The 26841-nt window shown below is 45.8% G+C and overlaps 1 protein-coding gene across 1 annotated transcript in view; it reads left to right on the top strand.

Annotated features, from left to right (window-relative positions):
* LOC307243011 (uncharacterized protein) overlaps positions 1–26841 on the top strand; it is a gene marked incomplete at both ends in the record, with an annotated part of 46410 nt that overhangs the window by 4767 nt on the left and 14802 nt on the right. Inside the window, 3 exons of the mRNA XM_080017661.1 lie at positions 8107–8235; positions 10943–11055; positions 23119–23718. Of these exons, the coding sequence (XP_079873787.1) occupies positions 8107–8235; positions 10943–11055; positions 23119–23718 (842 nt within the window). The remainder of the gene's footprint in view (positions 1–8106; positions 8236–10942; positions 11056–23118; positions 23719–26841) is intronic.

Below are 26841 nucleotides of genomic sequence, written 5' to 3'. Positions count from 1 at the left end.
TGAGGGCGCTCTGACAGAAAGTTCTGGATCCAGTAGCGTAGCTATGAGCTGAGGCCTAGCTGGTGGAGTTTGGAGGTTAGCTTGCTGGGGATGACAGTATTGAAAGCAGAGCTATAGTCTAAGAATAGCACATCCTCCCATATGTGCCTTGTCTCTCCAGGTGAGTCATGACAGCGTGAAGGGCCAGAGAGATGGCGTCCCCTGTGAATCGGTGAGTTCTATAAGCAAACTGGTTTCCAGTGGGACAGAGATGGTGGCTTGCGTATGGGAGAGGACTAGTCTTTCAAAACACTCCATTATTGTTGGTGTGAGGGCAACCGGATGATAGTCATTCAGATTGCTGATGTTTGTTTTCTTTGGCACTGGGACTATGATGGCTGACTTCAGGGACTTGGGGACCGTTTCCAGAGATAGAGACAGGTTGAAGATACTTGTAAATACGTCAGCTAGCTGGTCAGCTCAGTCCTTAAGTACCCGTCCTGGAACTCAGCGGTGTTGTTCTATATTGTCTGTGTACCGTACAGGAATTGATTCAGATGGGCACTACGTCTGAGAGCAGAAAGCAATATCCAGTTTGCTCCATAGAATGTCAAGTATGAAATGAGAGCGACAGTGCTCAGCAGGCCGCCATGTCCTCAATCAAATCGTTCAATTCAGTCAAAACATGCTGAATTCATATTATGTGTATGATGAGTTGTGTGTAGCCCAAACTCTTTGTTCACTTCCCTCCCCCTTTGCCAGATTGTTTTTGTTAATGAAAAACTAATGTCAGTGATGTGTGGGTCTCATGGATCCGCTGCATTCACAGACATGTTCAATAAAATGTGTATTCGAAGCCGTCCCGGCATGCCGTAGTCCAAGTTTGATCCGGATTGGCCCATTGTTGTGGAATAACTTAGGCAAAAACTGTATTTTTTGTCATCGGCGCAACGCGTGCGCATGTGCAACTGACTGCTCGCATTGCAGTCTAGTGATTGGTCAACAACTGGGTCCGCACCAAGATGGCGATCCGTCTAGATGGGACTGACGTCCGGCTTTTATGGATGTCATGGATTAGACAAACCCACAGATAATCTGAATAAGATGTGCATACGGGGAAGTTTCAACATGGCGTCGTTCGACTTTCATCTAAATCGGTTCAGTATTCTTGGAAGGAATTTGTGATCAACAGTCGTCACCTCACCAAGATGTCGCCACGCACGCTACAATGGAGAAAGTGTTGCGCGCATGCGCGTAGTTAATGGAGTACACAAATCACGTGACTCAATAACTCAAACCTTACCATAACACTGTCAAGTACAGATATAGTTACGATTGGACTTTAACTAAATCCCCCTTCCCACTGCACCAAAAACCTGGTAACACCCGCTAACAATCGGCATTTGCCACTAGTGGGACAGAAAAAACCCGGGTCTCAGTCGCAGGTCAATTGACTCGGCAATAAACACAGGTTATAATCGGCTCCACCTCCAAAAGGCTCAGATGTGAACTGGGCACCCGGGTTGACCCGCTCATTTTGGCCCCTTTACCAGCGCGATGCCGAAGTTCCGAACGCTGGCGCGTAAATAGACAGGAATATCCGTGCATCAATCCAGAATTTCATATCCCATTTAGAATCCAAAATGAGAGGTTATTGACTTTTTGTCCACATGGGGGACCATGAAATGTTGTGAGTGTGGGGATAGCACCGTGGGGAGCACAGTGGAGAACCCCCACGCTCCCCGCCAGGCTCCGGGTCACTTCAGCATCCCCCAGGCCGGTCCATGCTCTCCGCTGCTGAAGGACCGGTGGACTGGCCGGTGCTCCATGCTGCTTGTACTGCAGTGTTGGGTCGTTCATGAACAATCCAACTCTTTTGAACGGCTCATAATACTTTTTGTTCAAGTTTTACAGTTTTTGGTCGTTGTTTGTTTAAGTTGCAGTCTCCTCTACTGGTTTGTTCCAAATCACAATGGAACCATGACATGCCCCTTTTCCGACATGTTCATGACGTCGTACCAGAAAAAAACATCATTTGTTCTGGCAATGGGAAAGGTGTCAATCGCCTCTTTTTAGCGGGTTTACATGGGTAAACCTGCTGATTTTGGTGTGAAAACGGCATAAAGGAATATAAGATACAAACTCTTTACCATACAAGGTTACAAAGTGACACGTATTATTTTACCAGAAGACAAGTGGATTAAACAAAGCGCAGCGTATTAAACGTCATAAATATGAGGATAACTGACATGCACCAGAGACAGTTCTTAAATATAAAAACCCAATAACATCACTGTCAGAATTTGGAGACATTCCAGAGATATCAATGTTTACAAACTTCCTGAATTGTAATTACTGGTCGCAATAATCATAAGCAATTACATAATACAGGAACATTCATTGTATATGTGCATCTATTTATTGTGTATGTGTTTTGAAATATTTATATTTAATACATATATTGCAACATTTATGTATATATTTATTAATATGTTTATTGACACATTTATTGACATATATATATTTATTTAAACATTTATTGACACATTTATTACTCACTGCGACCCAATCGAGTCACATTGCCCTGGACGGCAACTCTTGAATTGTAGAATTGTGGAATAGTGGGAACTCGGAGATTTGTAATTGACGGTGTGTTTTCCGGAAAATCGGAAATCTGTAATAGTTTCCGAACACAACTAACTCGGACACCGTGTACTACTGCCTGCAGCTATAGTTTGCCCTTGTTGTTGTTTGTGTGGAGCTACAGGCTTCCATTGATGCAGATCTTTCCCATAATGCTTCTGGATGCCACGTTAGCTCCTTATCCGTCGCAGAGGTGCTCGCAGCTTCTGTTCGGCGGTGCGGGGCTGACTAAGCCAAGTGTCTGACTAATAATACTTCACGCTGAAAGGACCGCCGGTGGATCTCCTGCTTGTGCACAGCAGCGTTTCCCAGCACGGCAGGGTGGATCTGGAGCCTTGAGACGCTGGACGCCGAAGCAGCTTTTACACGCAGGAAGTCATTACAAAGAGGAAGCACCAAGCCCGACTTCAACTGTATCTCCATCTCGGATCTGCCTACGTGGCCATTTAGTTGATTAGTTTGGGATCTTATTGATATAAGTAAACAGAGAATTAGTGCATGTTGGTGTCCATTAAGCTGTAAATCGTGCACATTGAATAATAGATGTGCCACGACGCTCAGAGCTGTAATTAAAGTGCTTCCCCAAATGTGGGGAATCGATCCTATGTTTAAGGTCAGGGTTAAAGTTTTTCCACCGTGGCTTGTTACAGAAGGTAATTAAAGTATGAGCCCTTAAAGAAGTTTAAGAGATGGATTAATTCAGCTCCAAAAAGCACTTTACTATATTCTATGGGGTACATACAGTACATGACATCAGTGCATCGCACATTGAAGCTGTCATTCCATTATCTGAATAAATTATGGATTTAATTCTTGCGACTATATTTCCCTGTTACCGTTCAATGTCTCACAGTGATACTTTACAAAACACTTTGGAGGATATATACTAACTATATAACACTAAAGATGTTTGTTGCCTCGTTAAATCCGTTGGTTTTAGCTCCTAGACTCCTCCACAGCTCGAACCCTGGGGACGGCCGTCTTTTGCCGCGCAGCGCTTAAGTTTTGAAACCTTGTGCAATGCTTTAGCTGTTAAAAGAACATATTTTTAAAATAATTTTGTTTGACAAGAGTACCTTGGTTCTGTGGTATGCGTATAATAAATCCCACCCTTGTCCACGCCACTTAGAATACACTGTTTCCTGTCTGCGCACTCGGTCCAAACTGTCCATTTCCACACTTCGTCCGCCCCCTTTGACATTTGACATCTGACATTCCACCGCGGTTTGATGCAGTTTAATGAGACCGGGGGTCCCGACATTTTCCCCTCAAAAACTAAAGCATTTATCATTTCAATTCCAAAATAATACGTGACAGGCATTTCATACGTCAGAGGACGTGGATTACAATTTTTTATTTCTGCCTCGCAATCGTACTTTAATGAGCTGCGGCTGCAGAACGGCGTTGAGAGCCTCCAAACTTTCATCATCAGTATCCGACATTTGTGACAAGCCCGGCATTAGATATGCAGCTTTGCAGACAGCGTATATTGTGGATCATAAGTCGCGGTTCAAAAAAGGAGATATTACACTGCGGGTGTAAAAAAAAAAAAGGAAAACATTTCATGCCGTGCGTTTGGATATTGGATAAATTAATGGATTTAAATGATTGCGGCGCTAATTACCAAAAGTAATGGTCGCGGCTCTTGCTGCCGTTGAAAATGAAATGAAATGAATAATAGATCTGATCTGCCGACAAGCATTGAATTGACATTACATTTGTGCAAGTTCTTTACCCACCGACTTTAAGAAAAAAACACTCCCTCTGAGCCCTCTCTTCGTTTTTCTTCTTCTAACACAGTAACAGCGGCTTAGCCTACGGTACAGTACACGCAATATCATTGCATCTTGTTTTCAGTCTTATTTTGCCACTAGTGTTGGTATCACAGCTTGCAAGTGGCACGGTCCAAATGGTCCAAATGGTGTAAATACTGGCAATCTAAAGTTAATTCCCTGTGACTCCTTTTATGGCCAAGGGCTTGGTATGAGAAATGAGACTGCTAATCAGCTTTTAATTAATACTCCTCTTGACTTCCTAAACTGCAGAGGTCTTGGATTAATCCACATGAAGTGAGAAGCTTGGTACTAAAGCTGGGCTGAATTAGAATCTGGGACCGACAAACCAATCCAGATATTTTAATTCTAGCAGAAACCCGGTTGACTAATAAAAATGAATGATGATGTCGTTGGGGGTGAGGGGGAGTTGCTATTTTTGTGAGGAACTGTTTTTTCTGTCTCTGCGTTACCGTCTGTGTCTCTGCCGAAATAAAATTGAATCGCTAACATTAAATGTCTCGAAATCCTAATAATAATGTGGTGGTAATCAGGGCTTATTATGTGGCACGGCGCTCGCAAGTGCATTGCACATGTGAGACAAATAAACAAAAGATTCTTGATCCCATCGCCCGCCGCCCCCCGTTTGCTAATCAAAATGCCTCGCACAAATTGGTGAATCTTATCTGTGTACGAGGCTTCTGACGTTTTGTTCATGGGCGACCCTAACCTTGACTGGTTACCGTCTACCTCTGAGGGGCTAAAAACAAAGATTTTTTTTATTTTTTTATTTTATTGAATTCAATCGAACTCAGCACGGTTCCCTCACCTACTCGGCCGGACGCCAGAAATGTCGATGCTATGGATCTGCCGTAATCCTGACGCGCAAACCGCATCAATTGGCAGCCGGCGGCGTGTTTGCCTCGGACTCGAGTGATCGTTGTCCAGTTTTCCGCAGCAGAGATCCCAGACAGTTGATCGCACCACGTTATGGTGAAGGGAGACTTTAAACATTTTTGCTGAGCGGGCTTTTCTTCACGTCTTATTTCACAGTGATGGCACAAGGTGACGTGTTATTCTTGACCCCGAATTTCACAGATGTTTTCCTGGCCAGTTCACAGATGTTTTGTTCGACTCTTCTGCATGCATGCTCCCTTTACGAAAATACAGACTTGGTTCTCACCTGAGGTCTCAGAGATGTTACAGAGCTCAACACTGACTTTTCAAAGTGGTTGCGCGAGGCTGGAAAACCAGGCATCCGCTTTGGGTTGCCGAAACTGAAAATTTGCCTGCTATTTTAAGTCACCTTATATATAGAGTTAGGTCCGCTTAATGAAAATGTGGCATTCTACCTTGATATAGGAAGGGTCTGCAGATCCAAACGGCTTGTCGAATCGCATGTTTTCTGAAATAGGCAGCTCACCAAAAAACGACCGTGTCGTCTTATTTCACAGTTTTCGTGTTAGTAGTCCCACCAGAGAACCAAATGTAATGTGCACAAGCACTGAAATAATGAGTTTTTTTCATAATAGGTCCCCTTTAATGTGTCTGCTTTGTCCCTGTGTAATGCACTTGTTTAACTGTCTTTTTTATTTATCTATTTTTAATTTTGTAAGTAATTTGTCTTGTGTTTGTGTTGTATTTATGCCTTGTATAAGAATGTGGATTTTACACTTTTGTACACTTGGATTGTATAACTTTAATAATTTTTGATTTTGATTATGTATCATTGTGAATGAGAGGTTTGCTCTCATTTGGTCCCCACCAGGTTAAATAAAGGTTGTCTATCTATCTTATAGCAGTGATGCAAAACCAACTAGTGCTGGTATTGCATGCACACTGTACAAGCCTTGTCTTTATTCGCTTCCTTCATGTGGAAGCGTGCTCCCTCCAGTCGTCTCTAAATGAGGTTTCGGGGAAGGGGAGGCTGGCCTGGAGGATCGCCCGTCGTCAGGGAATCCCACGGAGCCCCTCTGCAATAAATCAGCCGGAAAGCTGGAGGAGGAGAAAATGCTGAGGGGAGTTTTCCTTTATCACTTTACTGTCTCTGGAAGAGTTTGGGGCTGTCAAACCCCACCCACACATGTTTCACACAGCTGCTCTACAAAGCTGCGTATATTGCCTTTAACGGCACTTCAAAGCTTTACTTTGCAACTTCTGCTTAAATAGCACACTGACAATTTCGGTATAAAAGACAAGACAAAAACAAAGAACAAACGATTGTTTTGCTGAATTTCTGGAAAAGTGTAAATGTTTTTCATGAGTTTATTCATGCAAACAGCAGCAGGAGGAGGAGGAGACAGGAGGACCCTTCAGCAGAGCGATGCAGAGTTAGGTGGGAGGATAAAAGGATAAATAAAACAAAAACGTTTTTTTGTTTTTTTTTGTTTTTTAATTCAGTTTTGTTTGGTGCTTTTGAAAAACCTCAAACAATTCCTAGTTTGTCACTTGTTGTTGCTCCATGTGTCTCTGCATTACATTGAGTGTGTGTGTATGTGTGTGTGTGTGCGTGTGCGTGTGCATGTATGTGTGTTTGCCCAACTGTCTATAGATGTGTGTCTATAGATGTGCACATATGTGACTGTGTTTGCGTTTGTCTGTGTGTGTTTGTGTATTTATGTGTGTGCCCGTCTGTGTGTGCATGCGTGTGTACGTGCGTGTGTGTGTGTGTGTGTGTGTGTGTGTGTCTGTGTGTGTATGTGCCCATGCATGTGTATGCGTGCAGGTGTGTGTGTGTGTGTGTGTGTGTGTGTGTGTGTGTGTGTGTGTGTGTGTGTGTGTGCGCTCGCGCCAATGCATGTGTATGCGCGTGTGTGCTATGGTCCAGGATGGGTGGAGCAGCATGGTGGATGTTTGAAGCTTGTGAAGACTTGGTGTGTGCAACATGGCTGCTTGTGACATAGCTGCTGGAGCGGTCTCAATATATTTACATTGTGGGTGAATGGATAGACAGACAGACAGACAGACACACACACACACACACACACACAGACAGATAGATAGATAGATAGATAGGTAGATAGGTAGATAGATAGACAATAAACCTAACAGTTCTCTGTCCACAATTTAAAAAACGGCTAATACAGTTTATAATACAAAACCCAATGATAAACAACAGATATTACCTAAAAATAACAGGAAAACAATAAAAAATAGAAATGATAAAAATAAAAAGGACCTGAAAAATAAAAGGTTGTGTCAAAAATGGAATGTTCGTTACGGTAACTCACACAAAAAAAGCATTACGCACTACTGTAAAACAATATGTACCGTGGACGATATTTCAGCATAATTTTGGATACCAGTCTGATTGCGCCTTGGGTTCGGGGGAAATATGTTAATTTCCTTGAAAATAAGTCATTTTGAAGCATATTGGTGTCGTACCTCTATTTCCCCGAGGAGAAACTTAAACCCTCCCCGCTCAGTGTCAAACCACCAGTTTGCAGCATGATTAGAGGGCAAGATGAAAGGTTCGGAGGAAAGGATTAAATAACGTGAACTATCTATTCCTGTTTGACACTCCGTGAAATGTCACTTGAATATTTAATTATGAAGACTCTAAACCGTTTTTTGTTTTTTTGTTTTTTTTGTTTTGTTTTTTTCCTAACCTTTTTGAAGCATTTCCTTTTCCCCAGGTGGAAATCTTACATTTTGTCAGTGACTGTATATGTGCTTTTTGTTTTTTGATTTTTTTTCCCGTTTTTCCTCTCAGGACCTGGGACTCCAGGGAACTTCCCTCAACGATATTTTGTACAAGAATGCAGCGTTTCTCAACCTGGTGGACCCCATCTCACATGAGCTGCTGCTCAACCTCGCCCGAGACATGCAGTGTCCAAAAAGGGTACGTAACGTCCAGCATCATCCCTGCACCGCGGGGAGAGGTTTTGTTGGGGAGAGGGATGCACTCATAGGATCGCTGAGACCATTTTGATTTCCTTTCTTCTTCTGGGCTCATCGTAAATACAAGGAACCCTCCTGCTTCTTTTTTTTTTTTTTTTGTAAGCCGTTCTTTTTATGGGGGTTTTCCATTAATGATTTGCAAATTCCCCACTCGCGAGGGTAACTCAGCACTCGCCGTTCCCAATGCAAATGGTTTCCCTAATTCCCTTCAAGCCTCTTCCTTCGGCCCAATCTTTTTTTCGGTGCCCGTTAATCCACAGAAGTCGGCCTCAGCAGAAGTCTGCTTATTGGGTCGCACTGAGCTATTGGGAGGGAACGTTCCAATTTCCACGTCCGGTCATTCTGTCAGTCATCAAAAGTGACGTGACTCGACTCATCAAGGTTTACTGTTATGCAACCGCCTTTCACTCCGACCCTCGGATTGTTTTGACGGACGATGTGTTTACGGATAAAACGTGCCGGGAGAATAAGAATCACTCGCCAAAGAGCAAGAGTTGCTTGCAGCGCAGTTCCTCAGAACTATCTGGTTGAGGGCAATAGTTGTCTTTCGCATTTCAATTGTCCTAGTGGTATAAAAAAATAAAACACACACACACACACACACACACACACACACTGGATTTGTCTTTCCCCGAAAAACACGGTACTGTACACGGACGAACAGTCATTTTCTTTCGAGAGGAGCTCTGATACATTTTTCATGGGGTGAGCGTGACGCAGTCCCCCCGAACTAATCATCGAAAATAACGGGAGTGTGAATGGAAGGAATGGTAGAGGGTCGGTCCAACAGGAAGGGAAGAAGCGGCAGACTTGGCGCGGCGCCGCCAGCGGGAACCGATCTGTAGCTATATGTAAGACCTCACGATGGTGGGGAGGAGGCTGCTGGGCGGCCCTCAGATCGCTATCGGAACGCCATAACAGATACAGACAGCGGCTGGAAGGCACTCGGCTGATCAGAGGACGGGGTTCGGGGATCCACCATGTGAAAAGAAAGGCTCCAGACAGGCGGCAGCATGGAAGCCAGGAGGGAGTTATCGCAAGAAGCTTTGATTAATATTGTGCAGTATGCATTGTCCTCAATTATTATTTTAAGAATGACTACTTTTTTATCTCAAAATGTGCGTCATAATAAATTTATGGGGTTTTTTTTTCTCTCTGATATTAATAAGAACATCCGTTTACACTTAGGACTCACTTAGGAAACCATCAGTTAATTGTTTTAGTCCCTGTGTGTCTGTCCTGGGTTTAAAGAAGCTCAGAAAGACTGTAATTGAAATATGTGAGTATTAAAAAACCCTCGTAGGCTAATTAAGCCCAAATACCAGCCCAATAGTTGTTTGTAAGGATGCAGGCTTAATATCGGTTTCACATGAAGATCGACGCTTAATTTTTACGGTTGTTTATCAAACAATTTCCGATTATAGTTTATGAAACTATAAAACTAACCTCGCTAAAACCTTTTATTTAAGGCAACAACCTTATGATTATTATTATTATTATTATTATTTATTAAATGAAATATTTACTTTGATTACTTTGATTTAGACAAATCTGTTGTAGAGTTTGTTGTGTTGATGGTGTTGATATTATATACAGTATTTGAGTAAATATTTGCAGTTCATGCTTGTATTTAATATTTAGTCATTAGTTCCCTTTTTTCAAACCCTTTTCAAATAAACATTGTCAATTTGGGCTTTTTGTGTGCACCATTCCACGTCCTTATTTTTTTATTGTTATCAGTTGTTAAAATTCCGCCTACCTGGGCGAGGGGGGCGGGAGTTTGTTCTTCGCTTAAATTGGAGGATCGATGAGAGGATTCGCAGGTCGTGCGCTGTGTTTAAAGGCTGTCGGCTGCCTGTGTTACCCTCCCCCCCAATCGAAAGTGTCAAACGGATGGCGTGATATATGCGTTGAAATATGATACGAGCTCTCGAGCTCACAGATTCGCACTCTGTTATCGACAGCAGGTGACGACGTCGTTCCGGATGTTAAAGTCCCTTATTTCAACATTAACAACTCTGCACGCAGGCTCTAAATTACAAGCCCCGATTTTGTAATATCAGATGTTCGGAGCAGGAGCTGCGATGCCGCCGCTCTCACCGCCGCCACCGTCACCGCCGCCTGGAATGTTTTGACGTCCGAGGCATGTTTGTGTGTCACACATGAGAGGAAGGGGAAGTGCGAACGGTTAATCGCCGCCGGGTGAATTGCCCCTGTCTTTTCTCTCTCTCTCTCTCTCTCTCTCTCCCTCTCTCTCTCGCCCTCTCTCTCTCTATCGCTCTCTCGCCCTCTCTCTCTCTATCGCTCTCTCGCCGCGCCGCTTCTCTCTTGTTGTTGTGTTGTGCCATTAATTAGATTTAGCCTGCTCTGCTCAACCCAATCCGTTTAAAGTCTTTGGCGGAGGGAAGGCCAGGGGGAGAGACAAACGAAGCGAGGGGAGGGCGGGAGAGATGGAGCGAGAAGGAGGAGAAGCCGGAAAAAGACGCCGTCAAAGATGGAGAGATGTATTCCAATGCAGAAAATAAATATACTGTGTACATTATATGTCGGCCAAAAAAATTCTTGACCTTGTGAAACCAGTGCCGCCCCCAATCCCATCCAGCATCCCACATCGTACATCCCATATTCAGACGAGCTGTGTGTTGCAGGAGACGGGCTCTCTGAAGTCCACCAACAAGATCTGCAGGCAGCTGATCTACCACCTGACCCCTCACTCCAAGTGGAGCAGACAGAGCGTGCCCAGGAGGAAGTCGCAGGCCTGGTGAGTCTATCGCCCCCCCGAAAAATGAAGTGACCGGAGCGCTCGTGTTTTTCGTTTGTTTAATCGCCCTCGCATGGGGTGATTTAAAATGTTGCACAATATTTATGAACAGTGTGAGGAACATGAGGAACCCCCTACTGCTGGTTTTGCGATAGGAGGTGGTTGTGCATGGAACCGCACTGGCTTTTAAAGAACCAGCTGAGAACCGTGACGGGGAACATGAGGAACCATCTGCAGTGCTACCGGTGCTTCAATGGGTGATGTACGTGGTGTTCTACGTGGAACCACGCTGCCTTTTAAAGAACCAATTAGAAACCATTATGGGGAAACATGACGAACCACGTGCCACTGGTTCTTGAGCTGGTGTTGTTTCCGTGTGGAACCACGCAGCCCTTTTGAAGAATCAATCAGGAACCTTTATTTTACTGTACGGCATCATGCGGCGACACGCACACAACCTACCAACCCGTTTGAATCTGCACCTCTGAGTTTACCAAAGGGCTTTCCCAGGGCTGGGGTTTATTCGGTCGCACCCACGGGCCGGGTTTGCCGAGCCCGAAGCCCCAGCCAAGGTGCTGTGTCCAACACGCAGGGGGATTTACCGTACGTTGCCCAGCTTGTTATACTTCAGCTCCAAAATGTTCTGCCGGCAGTTTTGTGCTTCCCGCTAGACACGATGGGTCAGCCGCCATATGGACTACACAAGTGAGAGAGCTGTCAGTGCTTTCAAAACAAATGTAATTATGCACACCTGTAATTAAAAAAATTATAAAAATAAAAACCTGAATGAATGACAGAGAAACACAACAAAAGAACAACGCAAGAAACGTTGCAGAAACGCTGTGTAGAAAAATACGCGAGCGCGCCCTTCATCCCTCTTAATACCGAACAGGTGCATTTGTGGGCGAAGTTATGATGAAAAAGCGCCTGCTAATGATCCTCAAGCCGCTCCCTCTCCCCGAGCAATTAACCCAGATGGAACGATTTTTTTTTTTTGTTTGACAGCCCGGGGTTAGACCTCCCCGCCCCTGTCTCCCCGTTGTTTCAGAAGCGGGGCCCGAGACGCGGTAACAAGGCGTTCCCCAGTGCGTTTGTTTCGCAAAACCACCAACCTCCATCCTCCACAAACCGAAACCTGTCAAGTCAAATTGGCTGCTTCTTTCCCATAACACTCACTGGAAATAATGGGACATCAAGTTAAGCATCGGGGAAATGAACGCCCTTGTTTATGGCTTCTCAGCCCATTGTAATGATAGGGGCCCAAAACTCAAGAGGCAATTTTCCCCCAATGATTTTCTTTGCCTCCCTCTCTCTCTCTCTCTCTCCCTCTCTCTCTCTCTCTCTCTCTCTCTCTCTCTCTTTCCATCCCTCCATCTCTCCCTCCACACTGCTTTTCTTTCGGGCCGTCCCACGAGGTTTATGTATTTTCCGCTCTTTTGAAAGTCTTGTTTTGTCCAACAGTTGCCTCGCGGACGGCGCACAGCGGCTCCTCGGCTCGCGTGCCGTCCATCTCCGCCGATTTCTCCGAACCCCTCATGGTTTTATTGCATATTTCATCAAGTTATCCCCTAAAATCGATTTGATTACCGAGCTACGTGGCATTTTTCAACTCACTATTCTAATGAGAAATATTTCACAAATGTTAGACAAAACGAATCGCAGTTCAGCCTTTATTATACAACCCAATCTGCTGTGAGTTCTCTGAGCTCTAAACCCAATTCCAGCTGCGTCACACCAAACAGACTGTCAACACAATTTGATTTTTTTTCCTCCGCACTCATATGAGTACAGTATTGCTGAGTCCCCAGAGAAGTTTGTAATGTTTTTATAATTGGTATTGAATTTCAGATTAATCAAACCCATATTTTTATTGCAGCCAAAATTGCCCCGACAGCACATTTGGAAGAGATTGGGCCCAGATAGCAGATGCTATTGCATTCTCGCCTTCCTGCGAGGCAATAATTGATGCCAGGCTCTTACGGCGGCACAGGTTTTAATAACAACAGCCAGCGATATGTCATAACACAGGAGTATGTAATGCCGGCAGCCAGTCAGAGGCTTCAACAGTCATTTATTTTTATTTTTATTTTTATTTTGTTTTATTTTTTATATATATATATTTTTTAACCTGTGTTGTCAGCATGCTTTGCGTACAACACAGAGTATGTGTACGCCATTGCATCAAACACGGAGTTGGTCTGCAATTGGAGTTCTTGCAGATTAACTTGGCAGCCGTGCAATACCACTTTTATTCATTCTTTAATCGTCAAGAACTGCTGCAATAACTCTGTCCTGTGGGCGACCTGTGAGATGACAAGAGCACAGATTTTTATGACACAGAACCGCCACCAATCCGCCGCTTTGGAGAACGATCTCACCGCGTTTTGGTCTATGAACAACGAATCACTCCAAGGGGGGGGGGGGGTCACCACGGCGATACAAATAAACATAGAACCAAACAACATGTACATGGAAAAACATAAACATTGACACGTCAGACGACAACATGTGTCGACAAAACAGAGTTAATTAAATCCAGGAAAATTGGAACAGCAGTTCAGCACATGGCCCTCTTCCTGTCATAGTTATGGCAGTAAATGAGGAAGAAAAGGAGAGGGATGTAAACAGGAGGGCGCTGGGGTGCGTTCAAATCAGGTGCTGGCGGTGTGTGTGTGTGTGTGTGTGTGTGTGTGTGTGTGTGTGTGTGTGTGTGTGTGTGTGTGTTTCAACAGTCATTTATTAAAGGAATGTGCGTGCTGCCCTAACTCACGTATTGCGACAAAACATTTTCACTTATACATTAAGCAATAGAACCGGAATTAATATGCAGGGGTAGTGAGCAAAAATAAAGTCACCAAAATTCAGCATCAAAAATATAATTTTGATAATGATATGAGAGATTGAGACTGAGAGATTCTGGTGTCAATGGCTGCCCTTATCAGCGTCAGAAAATGTTATTTATTTGCTCACTGATTTTGCTCAGGCCTTAGCAGAATCAGTGACAGTGCTTAGATAAGGGCTGTTATTCAGTCACCACACTAATCAGACCCAGTGGACTGTGTGTCTCTATACTTCTGGAACGGTTTTATTCCAAGATATTTTTTCTGTATATATACACCAAAACATAAACTACTTTGGTGAAATTAAAAATGTTGTTTACCTACTGAAAAACAAATGTCTTTAGTAACAGAATATATTCAACCGTATTCTTTTTTTTGTTATTTTGTTTTCTTTGTTTTTCTGGATAAAAAGCACTATAACGTTCACATTTCTCAACCGATTTCAATGAGTCATTTTTATATTCAAGGGTTTATGATTCACGCGGAGTAGATTGCACCACCGGCTGCCATTTCTGCTAATGGTTGGCGCACTTCCTGTGACGCCGGCCGTAAATCTATTATTTCCCCGCAAGTTCGCACCCGCAGTCAGAATGCGCAGTGGTGTGGAGGCTTATAAAGGAACCCATGTAAACAGATGGTGTCATTATTCTAGAGCCATTACACTGCGCAATCAACATTAAAGTCGTAACGATGATTATAAGCAAAATAAGTCGTCTATTGCGTCTTAAAAAACATACACACAAAGAAAAAATAAAATAAAATACAAACTCATTCATACTTTCTGGCGGTTGTACATTATTTTTCTTCCCGGGATGTTTGTACTCAATATCCAATTTTGTTGAATAATGAAATAATCGCAGCGACAGGGCATTACCACCTTTATTTTGAGAAAACGGCGTTGGGTAATACCTCTGTGATAAGTGGCGGAAAGTGTGTGTGTGTGTGTGTGTGTATGGTGTGTGTGCGCGTGAGCGTGCGTGCATGCGCGTGCGTGTGTGTGTGTGTGTGTGTGTGTGTGTGTGTTCTCAAAGCACCCAGGTAATAGCAAAGTTCCCTGCCTCCTGTCCACGCCTGTTTTTCTCTCCGAGTCCCTTAAGCTGAACCCTATAATCTATAATCCTTAACGTACTTAGTGTCGCGCCATGTGTCCGTGGCTGTGTCCACGTGTAAACCACCCACCACACGGCCACACGGCTCTGACTCGGCTCGTGACCCCTTGACTAACGCGCGCGGGCGACACCGAGGGCAAGGAGAGCCATCCGAGGAAGAAACATCACGAAAAACAAAAAATAAAAAATCAGGAGAGGGACGCGACGCCGCGACATTGAAGGGAATGAAGAAAAACCGAAGGGTGTTCATCTGTAGCCGTTATTGCCCTGGCCTGAACTGGGCAACACGTGAGAGCGCGACGTTTTAGTGAAGTGATGAATTTTCAACGTGAATAACTAACCACTTTTTGATCTAATTGACTCTCTGTGTAGTTTCAGGCTCCATGGATGGGTTTAATCTTTATCTCGGTTAATTGTACAGTCGGCTGGACCGTATTGGCTAAATATTGACTAAATATCCCAACATCTGAGGTGAATACCTCAAATTGATACTTTGACGATATTCTTTGGGGCTTTTGTTTGAAATTTCCACACAGGAAACATTTGGGAAACAATTATTAGTGATGTTGATATTATCGCCATTGATGAGAACAGTCTACGGAGTTCAGGGAATTGCATGACTTCACTGTAATCCCGTTTTAAAACACAACATTTAATAAAATCACTTTATTACAATAGCAGTCTATATCGGGTCTCATATCTCTGTATGGGTATTATGATGATGTATCTCCCAGTCCTAGAAAGTTGCCTTATTTTGCAGCGTATCTTTTTGGGGGAAATCACTTTTACCTCCGCTTTAAAGAAATAAGGACGTGTCCCCAATATGTATAATTAATGAAGCACGTCCTATGGTCTGAGATCTGGGGTTGGACATGGTATATTTTTAAACGCACAGCGCCGGAAACGGCGGGAACGGCGTCGATTTCGCTTTGGAAGAAAAACTCGTCTTACATGTGTGATAATTGAACATACACTTGACCTTTCACGACCTTTCAGCGTGGCTTCGAGGGGGGCGTGGCTGTGCGAGGGGGAGCCCTTTCTGTTCCTCACAATCCGTGTCACATTGCTGCGAGCTGATAACGATCACTCATTTACTTTCCACACGGCCTCACTTTGGAGCGCTGCATTCTAATGTGTGGTTTCGTAACCGCGCCCTGACACAGCGTCGCACTTATGTAACTCAAACTCGGAGAAGACCGAAGTCGCATTATGGACTTGTTCCCGTCCTCGGCCACGGGAACTTTGTGTCGTCTTTACATCACGTTACAGGTTTTTTTAAACATCCGGTCGGCCGTGTTCCGTACCTTTTTTGCCGTTGTATTCATTCCCTAACATGTGAGTCGGGTACTGTAGTTTTTGGTGTTTTGGGCATATCTTTTTTTTACCGCGGCGTCCAGTGATGAGAGCCAATGAGAAAAGCAGGACGCGAGGTCATACCTGTCAACATTTCCTTTATATTTCCTCAAATAAAGGAAATGGGGGTCGGGGGTAAAAGAGTGACTGATACCCTTTTCAAAAATCCGGTAACACCCGCTAACATCCGGCATTTATCACCAGTGGAAAACAGGTAAAACCCGGGTCTATTGCAGGGTCATTTGACCCAGGACTGACACCCATTTAATTGGCTCGGTTTAAATCTATCATTCCATATCCCATTTAGAATCCAAAATTAGAAGTTACTGACCTTTTTCCACATGGGGGACCGTGAAATGTTGTGAGTGCGGGGATCTCACCGCGGGGAGCACCGGCAGCCGTTGCTCCACGCTGCTTCTACTGCAGTGTTGGGTCGTTCATGAACGATCCGATTGTTTCGAACGGCTCTCAATACTTTTCTTTTAAGTTTTACAGTTTTTGTGGCGTTGTTTGTTTAAGTTGCTGTCTCCTCTACCGTTTCATTCCCAATCGCCCTGGAACCATGACACGTCCCCTTTGCGGCGTGTTCATGACGTCAAACATGATGCACCAGAAAAAAACAAAAACGCATTTCTCCTGGCAATGGAAAGGTGTCTGTGGCAGTTTCGCCTGCCACCCGCCACCCAGGTGGCGCATTCAGGGACCTCCCGCACGGAGACACAGACGGTGGGGTAGAAAAAACACAAGTTTATTGTGGAGAGGGGGCTTGATAGAACAAGCCCCGGAGCAGATGGACACAGGTCATGACAGGGCTCCTCTCTCCTGAGTGTGTGTGGGGATGAGGGTTTTACCTGCTGCTCATTAGAGCGACCAACGAGCAACAGGTATGCAGCCACTCTGATCCTGGGTCCCCAATTACCTAGAACCAGGACAGGTGTGCCTGCTCAAACCACACCATCCCCACGCCACACCGTCAATTCCCTTTTTTTAGCGGGTATGAGAAAGTCTCCCCACTACGCACAGGCCTTTTTTTTGTTTTGTTTTATTCAATTAGGAAGCGGAGTAAAATAAATACATCTACAATAAAAACACGCTGTTTTTATTGGTTTCGCTTAGAGAAAGTTGGAGAACGGGGACGCTCAGTGGAGCGGAGATCGCTCTGATGGCGCAGCTCACTCCAGCCCCACGAGATTCACGGGGAAATATTTCAACGGGAGGACGGCGGAAGAGAAGGGTTAAATACGGGACGATCCCGGGAAAAGAACGGGAGGGTTGACGGTAATGCGCTAGGCACGTAATGTGTTGGCTGGGTCACAGTTCGCTGCTCTCCAAACACCCAGAGCCATTGGGTCGTTTTCGCTTCCTGCCGTGAAATCCAAATGGTTGACTCAAAATCACGGAGTGGAATTGCACTTTCTTAACCCGGGCTTTTCCGCCGTTGCTTGCAGGTTTCCGGTTGCAGGTTTTCACTACATTCACTAAATTTCCCTCTGCAGAACCCTCGAATGGTTCTGTTTCCAACTAAATTAAGCTGAAAGCATCACAGGCGGAGGATAAACAAATTTGCCTCGAACCAAGTCAGCCAAACCCTGAAACATTCTGGAAAGAGAAGCGGGTGACGCCATTCTACCGGGAAACAAGAGGTTTGCTTGAGAGCTTTCGTCGGTCGACGCAGGACAACGGGTCCTCGTCGGCGTACTTTTTCAGTTATGTATTTGAGTTATCTATCTGCCATATTCTCTCTCCCAGTCTTGAAGGTGCATCGCAACTAGCGCTACACGTTGGAAATACCCCTCCCCCCGCAGGAGTTTGGTACAGTCCAGGAGGGAGAGGCTCTTGAGAGGAGTGAAGATAAGGGCCAACATGGCTTTGAAAACAGAATATCAACAAGACCAGTCGATGAATATTTGAATTCGAAACAGTTTTTTAATCAATATTGAAGGGGCGAATGAGAAGGCGTTTCTCGAAAGCCCCTCCGGGCTTGAGATGAACCGGGACTAAAACTCGGTAAAGATTGTTTTTTTGCGTCTGCGCGAAAATCGTCTCGCTTTCGTCATTAGCCGAACATCCCCCCAAAGGACTCTCAGAGTGATCTCATTCTCTTGGTGGGAAGATTGGACCAAGAGGTGGTCGGGTTACCGCCGCATACCAAGACTCATATTTTACATCAAATAACAGTTTTTATTAACCGTCTTATACTTTTTTTTTTTTTTTTTTTTTAATCTCCTGAAGTGTTTTTCACTCAGAGCCTCTCAACACAGGAAACCAATTAAAGATTTTAGATTTTGGAAGCTCTAAGTGTGGTCAGTGATGTGAAGCCGAGACACAGCCGTCAACGGAGAAGGACGGAGGAAGATGGACCTTCACGATCCGTCCGCCTCACCGACCTCAGCAAATGACTCACCAGCCGTCACACCGCGAACGCGACTTTAAATATGCAGAATAACAATAAATAGACTATTGGTGTAGACAATGCAAGTGTTTGGAATTAATGTGTACATTCTACTCATTATTCATTCCACAGTAAAGTCTTTCTTCTTATTTCTCGCCTCGAATGTCAGGAACCTGAGGGTTATTTGCAAAGTTTTTTTCCGAGTCCTTTATTCAACAAGTTCAAGGAAATAAGGTGTTACGTGATCCAGAAAGCCAGCCGCCGCAACGCTCCAGCCTGCATCGCCGCTGGAAACAGCTTGTGGTCTCAACGCGCACAACCAAAGGGTTTTCCTGTAGAAGCGCTGCGGTACAAAGCGGGCAAAAAGAGGGCGCGGCGTGCAACTTTCAAGATGCATTTGTTGCGGTTGACGCGCACAACAGAAACGCCGGTACGGACGCCCCGGAGGCCAAAACCGCTGCGATCGATACGATGAATAAACAAGTCGAGAAGCAAAGAGTCGATGGAGCAGACATTGATCCGGCCGATCCCGGCGGAGGCGGAGGGAAGGGCATCCGGCGTCTTGGGCGCGCTCATTCCATCCTGCCGGAATGAGTCGGAAAGAAAATACCCTGCGCTCAGCGTATGTGTCCTCGGCCGGAGCGCATTTAAATTCCCACCGCCGCCGCTGTGCTCTCGGCCGAGAGACGTACACATTGCATGTTATTTCTGCTCGAGCGCCTTTCCTCGAGTGCACCGCTGCGGTGTCATCTCGCAAAAAAAAGAAAAGAAAAAAAAAGAGGCCGTGCGTTCACCGGGTTGACCCGCAGCCTTTTGAAAGTTTACAGTGTACAGCAAACCGGCCTAAAGGTCGACAGGTTTTGTCCTCGGACCAGTCGCTCGGATCTAGAATGGCTTTATTTAGCCGAGTGCCTTTCATTGTTTCATTGTTCAATCGGACGGACGGACGAGTGAGATTAAAAAAAAAAAACGCTTGACAGTCTAAAAAACAAGGTAAAACACAAAATATACAGAATGTGCTCTGTGGCGGAGGCTAAGTGGGACATAAGGAGGAGCACAGTAAAAATCATCCTTCACCAAAATTAATTTAAGAAAATAATATTTTCGTAATATTTTCTGCTTCTCTTCTTGATCCATGAGTCGATGAATGGAAACACACGCAGGTGGAGATGGACAAGTCGACTATCGCATTGAACTCTTACTCCACGGGATGAAAAGCATCGAATTGCTGCACAGCAGGAGAGCGGTGCCTTCGGGCTCCGGGGCTTTGGGGCTAACGCGACGCAGATTGGCTCAAAGAAGAATCAGTGGATATCAGAAAGTTGAAAATGAAGAAAGCGGGCGGGACCGCCGTGCCCTTAAATGGAAGCTAAATCATTTCATCTGAGGCAGATGGAGTCGTAATACTTTAGGGCGATGGAAACAGGGCAGTGTGTGGAAGGCACTAAAAAGCCATTTTCAGACTGGGCGACGTCGGAGGCGGAGGACTTTGTTTTTCGAATGATTCCATTTAACGACCACTTAAGTCTACGGCCTTAAAAAAAATCGATATAATCTACATCTGGTGATGTGGGTTTTACGTTTTGGACTTGAAAATATGCGCCACATAGTGATTATTCACAGGTTAATCTGTAATGTCAAGTTTATACTGATTGTGATAATGGACATATTTTGCTATGGATATTTACTAGCATTATACCAAAGCATGTAAACATTAAAAGATGTATTTTTTTGTATCCTTGTCATTTGCATAATGGCTGCCTGCACAACAGGCAAACAGGCATCATGTCGGAAGGCACAGTCATTAGACGGACTATCTATCCCCGTATTAAGGCAGCCAATAGTTTGGCACTAGAGGGTCAGTTCTCATTAGAAACCCGCAGCGATGTATTCGTCTGCTCCAGTTGGAGTCGATAGATGTAATTCCCTCAGTTGCTTCTCTTTAAATGAGTCTGGAAACACGGGGCCGCTCTGATTTCATGAAATTCATCATGAATATGCGGGTGAACTATGGATTCCTTTGATGTTATTTGTGTCTGAGGCGGCCCAAGAGGATTTGCACCACTGCATACAAGCACGGGAAGCATATCAGAGGGAGGAGGATTAGACGTTTTGGTTGTTTACGTCGTCTTCATTTCGATGGCGGAGGAGCGCGCGGCAAATGGGCGGCCGGGGGCCGCTGCCCGGACCAGGCCTGGTAGGTGGCATTCTGCCTACCTCTCTCGGAGGCGGCGGATTTGCATGAAAGTCTCGAGCGGTCCCCGCTCGGTCTCATTAAAAGCACATTACAGCCTGTCCCCCTACACCACCCACCTAGACACCCCACCCTCCTCTGTCTCCCAGAGAAGGATCAGTTCCTCCTACACAGAGAGAGGCGGGGGGCTGAGGGGGAACGGTACAAGCTCACGATTCCAACAGAAGCTGGAATTTCCTTCCAGACTTTAAGAAATGAGGGTTTAAAAAAATAATAATAAAAATTAAAATAAATAAAAGATATATATATATATATATATATATATATACATTTTAAAATATATATTAAAATAAACAATAAATGGAAAATATAAATTAAATAGAATATAAAATAAAAATATACAAAATGCAAAACCTCATAATAACTATTGTTAATAATAACAGGTGGTGTGTGTGTGTGTGTGTGTGTGTGTGTGTATCATGTACACACACACACACACACACACACACACACACACATACATATATATATATGACAAAAAAAAGAAACTAGAGATTAATATGTGCTTGTGAGGAGGTTATCTATCAAACAGAATAATATTCAGCCTTCTAGAGTCCATGGTCAACACCTGACACCCTCCAGACGTCATATTAATAATGATATTAATATTTAAAGGGTCGTTGTGGTTTGTTATGGAACCGAGGAGGCATGCATATAAAAAATATATATATAAAAAAAAAAGCATAATTTCTGACATGAGAAATTAACTTGACATTTTAATCCTGAAGCATTATTCGAGACTAGGTTGGCAAGACGAGGGCTTTAAAAAACCAAACTTACAAGGATGAGAAAGGCGGCACACCGCAGGCTGCGCGGAGCCACGTTCCGAGCCCGAAGGAGATGAAGCGCGGAGGGAAAAAGGAGGCGAAGGAACGGGAGGAAGGGGGGGAAACGCAGTTAAGGAAATGGGGAAATATAGAGATTAATCGCGGTGTATTCAAAGAATCAATAACGTTGCAACCCCCCCGGCCCCGGTTAGCTGCTTCGGGTCTTTGCCGCTCCGGAGCAGACAGGTTGACAGATGTGAAGACCACGGCCTGAGAATTGATGAGGCTCCCAGAGAGTCCAGAGGGAAAAAGAAGAGGGAGAGGTGGAGAGAGATGGAGAGGGAGAGAGAGTGTGGTGTGTGGGAGAGAAGGGAAAGCATGCTGTCTCTAGGGGGAACCTCGTACAGTAGGGAGACAGAACCGTGACTGTGAGGGAGAAACTCGCGGCCAAACCCCCACCAAAAGCGTTTGTCTGCGTTTTGTTTTTTGTTTTTTTTGCGTTTTATTATTTTTTATGATACTTTTATACCTCTCCTCGAATCCAACCTCGCCGTCATCGGGCTTCCGGGCGTCTCCCCGCGAAATCCCTCCAACACGGGGAACAAGTGGTTTCGAGCTCCACCGCAGGACCGGTCCCCCCCCCCCCCCCCCCTCGGTGATGTACGGAGCTGCCTCCACATACTGTAGCGCCGACGTAGCTCACCAATGAATATTTAATGACACTCTGGCGGAGAGAGAGAGAGAGAGAGCGAGAGAGAGGGAGAGGGGGTTGTCTTTTGGGTGCCTCGGAGCCTCAAGTTCCGTAGCGTCAGCGAGGGAGGCCCTAATCCATCACGACAAGTGTCACAAGTCTGGTGGTACTTTTCCCGGGAGGCGTGCGTCACCTCCCACCTGTTGTGGGTTTTTTGCCCGGGACGGTTAATCCGGGGGAGGGGGGCTCTCCATAAGTGCGGTGCGACCGCGGCGCGGCCCCTCGATCGGTCGGTATCGTCTGAAATTATAATTTTTTTATTTGATCGAAATTAAGTATTTATTAGGTATTCGTGATTCTCCGATAAATGCATTCATGAGGTCAGACTTCCTTCACTGAACTGGTGAACGCTCGTTCCATCTTGGTGATGCCGCTCCTGCCTGCATGTGGGGCAGTAAGGCGGGAGCCTTGAGTAATGTCCACGGCGCTCCATTACACGGCTTTAAAGATCAATACATACAGTGCAGGCTCGTTAAGGGAGGATCATTTGTCTCGGCACGCCGGTGGGGAACAAACCGTCAGGACTGAACATTAGAACCAGCGCGCGCGGTTACCGCGTATGACTTTTGGACGGTAACAGTCTGCTCTCGCCAACAGTCTGAAGACGACCCTGAAGAAGAAGCTCTCCAACGACGTGGTCAACCTGTCGGGGATCCCCCTGTCCGGCCGGGACCTGCACCGCGTGGCCTTCTACCTCCAGAGCAGCAGCGAGACGGTGTCGGCGGTGGACCTGAGCTTCACCGAGCTGCAGGACGACGGCCTCCGCCTCCTGCTGCCCGCACTGGGCGGCCTGCCCAAGCTGACCACGCTGGCCGTCAACGGGAACCGGCTGACGGCGGGCGTCCTCAAGGACCTGACCGAGGCGGTGAAGGACCCCCGGCGGTTCCCCAGCCTGGCCTGGGTGGACCTGGGCAACAACGTGGACGTCTTCACCGTGCCGCAGCCCCTGCTGGTGGCGCTGCGGCGGCGCTACGGCCTGCGCAGCAGCCTGCCCACCATCTACGAGTGCGGCGAGGCGCTGGGCTTCGGCGCCTGCGACGTCAACCTGGAGACGTCCATCGAGGAGGCCAGCCTGTATGAGGACGGGGAGAGGGCCGGCGAGGAGGAGGATCCCGACGAGGACAAGCTGGAGCTTCGGGCCTGGGGCTTTGGGGGGGAAGGCGCGTCCAAGAGCCTGACTCTGCTGGACTGCGGCAGGTGATCGGCCAGAGCCCGCCACCCCGCCGCCAGTCCAGCCTGCTACGTTAGCATGCATCATCGTGGCGAGCGAGGAACCACATGAACTTGATGTTTATTTCGGAACCAAACGCTCTGTGAAAACTGTATTGTACGTGGTAATGTGTGCCCTGGGCGCGGGAGGACTGGAGCACAGTGAGTCGAGTGTAACGAGCCGACGTTCCCGCTCCACAGGATCCTTGTTTTCCTGAGGTTTTTAATCCAAACTGCTGTTGTTTTACTGCTCTATCAATGTAAAATAACTCCTCGTAGCAAGAACTTGCACAGATGGGACGGTGTTTACAATATATTTTGCAGGCAGAGTTTTTATTATGGATTTAAAAAAAAAAAAAAAAAAAAAAAAAACACGCAGATATATATCATGGTGAATTTGTGCAAAAAAGTGAATAAAATATTATTGATTGCTCCTTTAATTGTACGTTTATCAAACCCTGTTTAGGCCGATTTCTAGTTCCAGGAGACGCAGACCCAGAGAGAAAGTGAATGGGCGGGACAAAAGACAGATATACCTCCCCAACACACACACACACACATGCAAGCTTGACACAGACGCACACACAAGCAAGCACACACACACATACGCGCAAGAATGCACACACACACACACACAAGCAAGCACACACACACACACACATGGGCAAGCACGCATACACAAACACACACACACACTCATGCACACACAAGCACACACGCACACACAGACGCAAGCGCACACACACACGAGCAAGCACGCACACACACACTTACGAGCAAGCACGCATACACACACACACACACACAGACTCATGCACACACACACACAAGCACGCACACACACACACAGGCAAGCGCACACACACACGAGCAAGCACGCACACACACACACACGAGCAAGCATGCACACACACACATGCAAGCACGCACACACACACATGCAAGCAGGCACGCACACACATGCGCACGCTCACCCACAAGCACACACACACACCCAAGCACACACACACACACACACACAAGCACACACACACATGCAAGCACACACACACACAAGCACACACACACATGCAAGCACACACACACACAAGCACACACACAGGCGTTTTCAGTGCTGATAAACTGATTGCTGCTTCAGTCAGGTCACGATCGGCCGACCAGACACAGATGGCGAGGAGAGGCTCCATTTTCTCAAGGCAAATGGAATTATGACCCCTCTGCGTCTCCCCTGTTGGTTTTTAAATTACTCTATTTATGTGTCAGAAGGTTACGAAGAAGAGAAACGCACACTCTCTTGGAATTATTACGTAACGTTAACAGAGAATACATCCTTTCTTTTTTGGTTAATTCCTTTGTGTCATTTCCATCTTTTGTATTGACTACCTTTTACTGCGCCCTGAGCTAAAAACGTGTGTTGACATATCATTTCAACACTTTGCTGCTGTATTCTCGTCATGAGCCTGGATACAAAATACTCAATGTAAAATAACCAGCGTGAGCTCAAATCCCAATGATTGGACCTCTGAATATAGAAAACAACCCATGAAATAGTATAGTTAAGACCCCCAGTTGTTTCATATATTCTATGTCAATTCTATTCTTCTGATCATATTCAGGGTGCTCTGAATATGTATGGATAAAGGGATATTCCTGATTGTGTGTGTGTGTGTGTGTGTGTGTGGGGGGGGGTGTGTATGTGTGTGTGTGTGTGTGTGTGTGTGTGTGTGTGTGTGTGTGTGTGTGTGTGTGTGTGAGAGAGAGAGGTTGATGAGGTTTTCTTTGAGGTTTGGATGAAAATGAAATTTTGTGACAGCTCCCAGGACTTTTATACACCAAACACTACATATTTATACACTAAATTGGCACCCAAAAAAAAGTATTAAAGTACGTAGTAACAGACAGTGAAAGAGCAAACATGTGCAGCACGTGTAGTAAAGATACATTTTTCTAAGCACTCAGCATTCAGGTAGAACTGTGTCTCATCCTGTTCCTTCCACTGGATGCCATGCGGTGTTGCCAGATTGCGCGTTTTTTTGGGGGGCGGTCACATTGAGCTGGAAAAAAATAGCATTCGGCGTGTATATAAAATTTGGGCTGGTTTTGAAATAGCCTGCGGCGTTTCTTTTTTTTTTGTTCTTTTACAAGGGGGAGCGATCGCCACTCCGCTGCGCGTGCCCGTTCCTCAAAAGAAAAAAACAGATTTTTTTTTTTCCGATGTAATTATTTTCCTCCATTTCCGTCCGCGTCCCGCGCCAAGTCACACACTTCCCACGGTTTCCTGGCAATATATGTTTTACACTGATCGGGCGAGGAAATTGTCGATCCGATATCGGCGACACTGATCCCCCGTCAGATTTTCCTGCGCCGTGTGGGCGGACGGAGCGGGCCCTGTCGGGGTCGGAGTAATGGCACTTCCTGCACTCACGGGAGGGGGGCGGGGTGTTCGGCCGGAGCCATCCATCTTCCAGGCCCATTAAGGCCTCCAAAGGAACGGCGGGGCAAAGAGTCAGAAAACACGGGATCCTGTCCCAATTTGCAGCTGACACCGATACACGCCGCAGATGTTCGAAGAATTCCGTCACAAGCCACTACAGAAAGCTCTTAGAGGGGCCAAGGTGGGGGCAGGGCGGAGGGCAGCGCCAAGTTTCTGTTTATAAAGCCTGTTTGCATTCGTGGGAAATTTGTGTCACGGTATTTCGCTCAAAACAAAAACTAAACCGAAATGAAAAATTCAACCCCCCCTTCCTCCCTCGACCGCTGTTTTTCCCTGAGTTCCCAAAGTGCTTTTCGCGGTCACTTCTAATCTGAATCATTAATGCCGGTTATTATTCATCGCCGTAGTCATCCTCGGCCCTGGGTGCGTGTGGTAATAGGCCGGAGGTAAGTGAAGTGTACAAAACGTGATAACCGCGGCTTCTATCTCCCCTTCTATCTGCCCTGTTTCCCGAGGGTGCACCCCTGGCATTGCACAAACCCATTCTCCCAGCGCCGGTGCCTCTCAGCTAGGGGGCTGATGGGGGATTATGTGGGCGGTGTGAAGCTAAACATACATCCAGCCTGCTGAGGCTTTCCATAGAATGTGGGCCGCCTCCAACAACTGAATTAAACATA

The sequence above is a fragment of the Zeus faber genome (assembly GCF_960531495.2).
Source record: "Zeus faber genome assembly, chromosome: 17".
NCBI lineage: Eukaryota > Metazoa > Chordata > Actinopteri > Zeiformes > Zeidae > Zeus > Zeus faber.
This window is presented reverse-complemented; position numbering and strand designations above follow the sequence as displayed.